The 8,173-nt window shown below is 47.4% G+C and overlaps 1 protein-coding gene across 2 annotated transcripts; it reads right to left on the bottom strand.

Moving 5' to 3' along the window:
- Positions 1-526: 526 nt before the first annotated feature.
- LOC125528651 (poly [ADP-ribose] polymerase tankyrase-1-like) lies at positions 527-6,896 on the bottom strand. Of its 2 annotated transcripts, none has more exons than XM_048693092.1 (12): positions 6,758-6,896; positions 6,325-6,412; positions 5,819-5,965; positions 5,606-5,737; positions 5,315-5,454; positions 5,052-5,138; positions 4,772-4,900; positions 3,851-4,003; positions 2,917-3,018; positions 1,106-1,276; positions 936-1,015; positions 527-833 (listed from the first exon to the last, which is right to left on the bottom strand). In XM_048693092.1, the coding sequence occupies exons 2-12, from the start codon at positions 6,389-6,391 to the stop codon at positions 806-808; spliced, it is 1,236 nt and encodes a 411-aa protein (XP_048549049.1). In that variant the 5' UTR covers positions 6,392-6,412; positions 6,758-6,896; the 3' UTR covers positions 527-805. The 2 variants fall into 2 exon arrangements, with proteins under 2 accessions (XP_048549049.1, XP_048549050.1); XM_048693093.1 differs by having other exon boundaries at positions 6,325-6,397; positions 6,749-6,881.
- Between the last annotated feature and the right edge of the window lie 1,277 nt (positions 6,897-8,173).

Here is an 8,173-nt window from a genome sequence, read left to right as displayed (position 1 = left end):
GTGGGCCAAAAGGAGTAGGCGGGTGTGAGGCCTAAATTTGGGTCTGAAATGGATCGTCCAACAGATAAAAAGGTCAGAAATGGATCGTCCGACGAATAAAAAGCGGATGCGCCTCCGTTTGGCCCGGCGCATTGGGCCAACTTTTGTGTTCACTTTGACCCCAAGTTGCTCTTAGGGCGTTGGTCCGTTGCTCTTAGGGCGTCGGTCCCGGCCGCCGGACGGAGAAAAATCGTAGTCATCATCCAACGCCGCCACTCAGTTGCGAGAGCGAGCGAGGATTTTGTCCCCAGCCTCTTGAGGCGTGAAAGTCACACCCGGCAACAGTCAGGGAAAGGGAGGGGGTCCTTCCCCTTCGCAGGCGACCGAATTGCACGGTAGGCTCGGCTCCTCTGGGTTGATTCAGCTCGTGATTTTCCTATCCAGGGAAAGTAGGGGGATCCCGGGAGGATCCCTGGCAACCGAATTGGCCAAGGTGGCTGAAGGGGATTTTAACTTGCAAGGGATTTTCATGCTGGCCTCGTCTATCTCAGGTAAAAGAACTTCATGAACTATTATTTGTTGGTGCATCTAACAACTCATTTTCCTTCACGGCTAATACATAGTAGTACAATACGTTTGATTGCTCTTATTCCTGTTGAAGCTCCGCAGCTGCCCTCGAGCACAGTTCGAAAGTAGCTAGCTTGTCAACGGCTGCAATACGAGCAAGCCTGGTAGTGGATTAGTAGCCGGCGAAAAGACAGGATGATCACAGGTATGTAGGACATAGGCACTTGCTTATATGTCAGCTCCATCGCAGGTCCTACTCTTAGCGAGTAGCCTTACTTTTGGCCTCACTGCAGGTTGCAAGAATGGAAGGCGTCAAAACATCGGAAAACCTCAAAACTGGAACAAGATTCAAACAGGGGCAACGATGCAAGATTCAAGGGCATCATTACCTTAACATCTTCTTGATCTCACTGCTGTCAGGGTCGAGTCTCAGCGCCTCCTGGAACGCATCAACTGCCCTTTGGTAATCCTGTAAATGGAGGGACGCCATGAGAGGAAGTGAGACACAGGTTGAGAGACTGAATCAGATTGAAAGGTTTGATTTGAACACCAACTATACCTCCATGAAACTGAGAGCTGAGCCCTCTCGGTACCATGCCTTGGACCAACCAGGACGCAGCATTTTGCACCGTTGAGCGTCTGCCAGTGCCCTGTCCCCTTCTCGCATGCGCAGCCAGCAGAGGCTCCGGTTAGCAAACAGGGTCGCATCAAGTGGGTCTATCTCCATCACCTACATTTGCATGTGGTCAGCATCGCATGATTTTTCCATGCAATGATAACTGGATCTAACAGGCTCTCTGAAGGCATTTTCATTAGTTTAAATGTAAGAAAAGCACAAATAAGCACTCATCAGACTTGAACAGAAAAGGGTGTCGCGGATGAAGTGTCAACCCTAAATGAAATGTAGTTACTCTTATTGTATGATCCTGATGTAAGACACCCATGCCTTCACAAACATTTCAACATAAACCATGATGAATCATCCGTCAATCTTACCAACCCTCATTAAGTAAACAAATTGTACTGCTACAAGGAAATCTGAAGTCACTGCACTTTCAATCCTGAACCTGATGCTCTAGAACTAGAGGGGATTCCTTATTTGATCCTTTTTAAAAATTTGGTTCCTTTTTTGGCCCTAGAAATTTTGTTTTTCCTTTTTTGATACTACAACTTTATTTTCTTCCTTCCATGACACTTCCATCATTCTTTGTTGTTAACACCGTCAACTACGAGATGAAAACTCCTATTTGTCATTCTTTGTTGTTAACACCGTCAACTACGAGATGAAAACTCCTATTTACCCCTGCTTTAGCACGTTGAAAAAAAAAGAAACAGAAAAACCTTTTCTGGCCGAACCGTCCCGATTCTCTCCCCTTCTCCCCCGATCCCCTTCTCCCTGAGCCCTAACCCTAGCGCGGCGCGGAGAGCAACATGGAGGAGGGGGCGGCCGAGGTGGAAGTCGCAGTGAAGGAGGGTCACGGGCGAGGCGGCCATGGTGGGGAGTCGTTCCTGTGCCCGCCCTGAGGGAGCGACGGCCGCGGCGGTGAATTTCGAGCTGGCGTCGCTGCTCTCCCCTCTTTCTCGTCCCTTCCCATCATAGATTCCGCGAATCGGCGCCACCGTCGGAGCATCATCTGCTCCACCGCCTAAATTAGCGTCGTCCAGCGGGCCATCCCCGGCACCGTCACGGGCGCCTCACAGGCAACGCGAGATGTGCGTCGCACGGGCGCCCAACCCCCTGCTACCTCCTACCGCTGCACCTCCCACCACCACCAGCCGATGTGATTCCTCAATCTCTGGCAGCGCACCCACCTAATCTGCTTCTCAGGACATCTCTCCGTCAAGCTCTAGACATGGCCAAGAACAGTTTCAAGCTCGGCACCCGCCGCTTCGTCAGTCCCGCCGGTCCCGACCTCGATTTCAGCATCCACGAAGCTGAGGTTGCGTCGTCGTTTATTTGCAACGGGATCTGACCACCACGTACATGGAAGCTAGCCTCATAGGCAAGCAGGCTGCTGGATGTATTATTCCGGAGGATACGCAAGTACACACGTACGAATCGATTCCGCTGGTCTGAGATGCAAGCGAGAACACACACCAACGCACGGCACAAACTACACCAGGGATAAAATGGACTTTTCATGTCGCATTTAACAGTGTTAGTTGCCAAAACTGACAGAAATGTCACATAGGGAACAAAATGAAGTTTGAGTGTCAAAACAGGAAGAAATTTTTTATTAGGGCCAAAAAGGGAACCAAATTTTAAGGAAGGGCCAAATAAGGAATTCTCTCCTAGAACTACTGTTTCTTCTGAACTTATTTTGTATTGTTCCAAACAAGTTATTTTAGTTCATGCACTTAGTCACTTACCAGTCCATAGTAGTACATTGCTGTAAAGTAGTCCTTCTTTGCAAATGCTTCCTTCCCTTGTGACTTCAAATCAGCTTTCCGTTCTTCTGCAGAAGCTCTATCCTGAACAGAGGCATTTTGGTTAAACTTTAAAGGCATAGAGAATGTGACTGATTCAGGCAGCACAGTAGGTGCTACAGTTGAAAATGTGCTCCTTGTCAAAAATCCTAAAATAATAATCTTGATATATTGGTCAAAATTCCTAAAATAATAATCATGACATATGTTTCCTCTGTTAACACTGCTGACTTGGCTGGAGGAAGTGCCCGCATGACCAGAACCACTGAAGTTTGTGAGCAATTTGCTAATAAAAAAATGCTGACACAAACTTCAACAGGAAATTCAGTTAATGTGTAACATCCTCCAATCAAATACCTGCAGAGTAACCTATAATTGTGGGTTCAATGGCTTCCCAATGCCGGTACAGATGTAGCGACTTCAATCTTTCTACCATTATTCATTTATTAAAAACATACATGCTTGGAGAGAGAACATGGCAGCTACAATATAATCAATATTACCATGTGTCAATTACCATATTTTCTAGGATATGTTGTCATAGCGGAAATAAATCAAGAACAAAGAACACGTAGATAAGGGGGTCACAGGAATAGACCATGGATGCAATCATGTATGTACTGGTCATAAGAATTTGCACTGTGTGGAAATCTTTTCAAGGGGAATGCATCCATAAGAGCATCATGACTTACTCCAATCTAAATAGCAAACTACTCCCTCCGTTCCGAATTACTTGTCTTGGATTTGTCTAGATACGGATGTATCTAGACTCATTTTAATGCTAGATACCTCCGTATCTAGAAAAATCTAAGACAAGCAATTCGGAACGGAGGGAGTACAATTTATCCTACAATCAAGTAACAAATCGCACACATACCTGAACCCTGGTCTGTGGAGATTTCATAGTTGTAATTATCCCATCAACACTCCAATCAGGCACAGATGGAATTGGGTTTGTCTTAGGAAACAGAAGCTCAACAAGTTCACGTTGACCACGGACTGCTGCTCTCTTGATTGGAATATCCCCGTGCTATGTTACAAAAAAAAACCGGAAGATGTAATATAACACCGCATGGAAAATGGAAGATATAACAGTATGAAAAAGGAATTTGGTGGATGATCAAAGTCATGAATTGGAAGACAGGCACGATTCACCCTAGTTCTCTGCACTATACCGTCAAAAGAAAATCGTACTAGTTATTCATCAATTCATCCTGATGGCAGTATTAGAATTTTGAACCTAACAAAATGTGGAGGAGATGTAGCAACATGACTGAAGTTTTAGCGAGTGCCGCGATTCTGTTAGGTTCAGAGTAATCGTGGCACTCGCTAAAATCGTCAGACCAGTAGGTTCAGATCATACCATTGGAATTCCATTGTTGAATCATCTCAATAATGGAATTCCAATGGTATGATCTGAACCTACTGGTCTAACGTTTTTTTGAAGTAACTGGCACAATGGCATCATGATTCTGTGATATTCCGAACCTGTTGTATGTGTTGTGAAAAAAAATCAAAACCATGGCACAAAAATCTATCACTACAGCTTCAAATCATGAAATGTCTGACCAGGTGACTGCAAAGTCCAGCAGATGTATTCAGATACACACTGGTTGCACAATACTTGACGCATGATCGGTCTATAGTTAGTATACAACACACTTCTTCGCTTGGGATACCTTAGAAGTAGCATAATAGATTACCATGCAGCCAAAGGTCTGCAAGGGAGGTGACACTGCGAGCATGAAAGCATTAAAATAGCTAAACAGAAGCATCATCAAAGCCGGAGCTATGTTACCTGGTTAGGAATGTTAGGGTCAGCTCCAGCCTCCAGCAAGAACTTGGCGAATTCAGTTGAGCCATCATCAACTGCCCCCGTTAAAGGAGTTGGTCCAGAGCTACTATTACCATTCACATCAGCACCAGCCTATTGAATTGAAAATACAAAATGCAAAGGTAGCTTTAGAGACAGGATCTGCACATTTAACTTGCATTCTGCTCCAAACAATTGTTTAGAGGTCGATATAATTGATTAGTCAAACATAAAAACATTAAATTGGGCAGACAAGTTACTGGACCTCAATCAGTAGCTTCATGCATTCCAAGGAGTTCCCACAGCATGCCATCATTAGTGGTGAGAAGATATGATTGACTACTCTGTTGGGCTGTAAAGGCAAATGAATGGCCAATTAATAATTAAAATTATGTCCACCAAGTATTCTGATGCATCTCGAGAACGAACCATTTCATCCTCAAGCTACAGGTGACTAATTTTTCACATTTTATTTTTCATTTTATAACTCTGCATGCAATGCAATTAGGTGTGAAATCAACAGCTTACATCAGCACCATGCTCCAGCAGAATTTTCATGGCCTGATGCTGACCCTTTGCAGCAGTCATATGTAATGGTGTCCCTCGGTAATTGATAACATCCACGTCAACTCCTTTGGACAGCAACAGTCTTACAATCTCACAATGCCCTAGATGAACAATAAATATATAAGCAAATATTAAGCACAGAAGGAGCTTCTAGTCTTCTAAATAGTATACAAAACATTCGTAAGCTAGTACTATCCTGTAAGCCTTCCATCTATTTCAGAGACCAAGTGAACTGAAGAATGAGGAACGCACCATGCTCTGCTGCATTGTGCAGCGGCGTTAAGCCCCTCTCACTAGGTTTCGCCGGATCGCTACCATGATCGAGAAGATATCTGGCAACCTGAAGATTTCCCTTGAGTGCAGCATAAAACATCGGTGTCGCACCTACAAGGAGAATGCGGCATTTCAGTACTAATTAAGTACTAATATAGGCAACAAGTCCTGTTACTGGTGCACAGATTTTACCTACGCTTGATACCGAGTTGACATCGACCCCCACGTCCTCCAACAGGAACTTGCAAATCTCCAGGGACCCCTTATTTGCAGCGAAATGGAGTGCGTTGAGCCCTTTGGGGTCCTTTGTTTCCCGCAAATCCATCTTTTTGGACATTTCTAGCATGGAGAAATTGCAGATGCAACAAAAATCAAATAATACAATCATGAACATTCTGGGGAGCGTGGTGCACTAGGGAGCCGTTTGCACCGTCTGAGGCTCCAGATCGATCTAAATACAGAAGTTATCTATCCATGCAGTCACAAATTTGGCAGTTTCTGCCTAACTTGCAGAACAAAGCCGAAGGAATTAACGCCCAATTTTTTCAGAAAGTAACCGGAGAGAACATCAGATTCGACCACGCTACATAGGCATTGCTACACGAGAGTGTCCGGGACAATGGAGAAGCCGATATCACACATCATTTCATTCGACACTGGATATAACAGGGGACGGCGGCAGAGCCGACGGCACTTACTCTTGAGGAGGCGGAGATTGCCGTCGAGGGCAGCCAGGAGGGCGATTGCGGCGGGGTTGGGGGCCATGGCGGCGGCAGCGGCAGAGGCCTCCCGCTGGGGCCCTAGGGTTGCTGAAGGTTCTAGGAAGATCTGGCTGGGCGGGGCGAGTGGAGTGAGGATTTGATAGGGGAGGGGAAAGCAGGCGGGGGGTTGTGGGGCCGCACGGGGGGCCGTGGAGTGCACGGGAAACGAGTGGGCCTCACGTGGCCATGCTAGTAATGGTAACGCGTGTTGGGTTTGCTTCCGTGTCACGTGAGGTGAGGTTGCTCTAATTTCTTTATCTTCCCGGTGCGTACCTGCTGGTGGAGACTAGTAGAATGTGATGCCTGTGGATACGCCGTCAGGAGTATACGTGCAAATAGCTAATTGTGTGGCGTCGGCAGCGGCAGAGGCCTCCCGCTGGGGCCCTAGGGTTGCTGAAGGTTCTAGGAAGATCTGGCTGGGCGGGGCGAGTGGAGTGAGGATTTGATAGGGGAGGGGAAAGCAGGCGGTGGTATGTGGCGCCAGACGGGGGCTCGTGGAGTGCACGGGAAACGAGTGGGCCTCACGTGGCCATGCTAGTAATGGTAACGCGTGTTGGGTTTGCTTCCGTGTCACGTGAGGTGAGGTTGCTCTAATTTCTTTATCTTCCCGGTGCGTACCTGCTGGTGGAGACTAGTAGAATGTGATGCCTGTGGATACGCCGTCAGGAGTATACGTGCAAATAGCTAATTGTGTTTTTCTTTACTAATTGTATTTTTGTATTTGGTACTCCCTCTATAATAATTTAATATAAGAACGTGAGGGAGTATTTCCTTGCGGTGAACAAGGGGCTAGGCGCGTCTCCTAAGAGCAAGAGTCAATTACCAAAAAATGCTTTCGCCCCGCTTTATAAAGTACTCCCTTCATTTTAAAATAGTTGACTCAACTTTATACTAACTTTGTACCTATAATAATCAATGGCACTCGATACAAACGCACGCTCTCACAACACACTCACACACAGCGGCGGACCCAGACTGAAAATTATCCGTTGTCCACATAGAAAAACACATGCCCACATGTCAAACAATCAATGAACTACACACTAAATCAATGGATTATATTAAGCAACTACAAATTGGACCCGGTGCCAGTGACACCGGCTAGCTGTACGTAGCTACGCCCTTGCACACACATATCAAGGCAAGATACATAGGAGATGAGCGCAACAACACCACCCCTAGCACTACAAGAGCAGCCAGGGGCTACCGCCGTGAACACGCCACCGCGTAGAAGTGAAGCCACATACGATAAATCATGAGTTTCAAGGCAGCGCCTTCATGAAGGAAACGACACCGGAGTGCCGCCACTGCCCGATCTGAGGATCAGAGTTTCCCTTGGAGCACCACGACGGGCAACGAGAGCCGCGACGACGCCTTCAAAAAGGGAACGAGCTTCGTCGCCGCCGGTCCATCCAAAGATAGATCAGGTTTTCACCCCGCCCACACGCATCTCCACCGCACGCCACACCCCCGGCTACCACGCTGCCCACACGGTTGTGGCACCGGGCAGCACCGAGCCACCGTCTTTGCCCATGAGCTCCGCGGTTCCACCACCAGGGTCACCGCCCCCGCATCCAAGACCATGACACCACCCCACCCGAGCCCTACCGCTGCCCCAACCAAAGATACGAGTGGAAAGGACCCGCCTTTCGCACCCCTGGGCGGCCTCCAGTGCCGAGACCCAAAAGGCCAGCCAAAAATGGCCTCCATCAACCCGTCCTCGGCACCGGGCGCGAGACGAGCTCGGTCCTGCCGTTGGGTGCGAGACCAGCAGTGTATTGCTGTC

This window comes from Triticum urartu, unplaced genomic scaffold (assembly GCF_003073215.2).
Source record: "Triticum urartu cultivar G1812 unplaced genomic scaffold, Tu2.1 TuUngrouped_contig_5016, whole genome shotgun sequence".
NCBI lineage: Eukaryota > Viridiplantae > Streptophyta > Magnoliopsida > Poales > Poaceae > Triticum > Triticum urartu.
The sequence above is the reverse complement of the archived record's forward strand: the minus strand, read 5'-3'. Positions and strand labels throughout refer to the sequence as shown.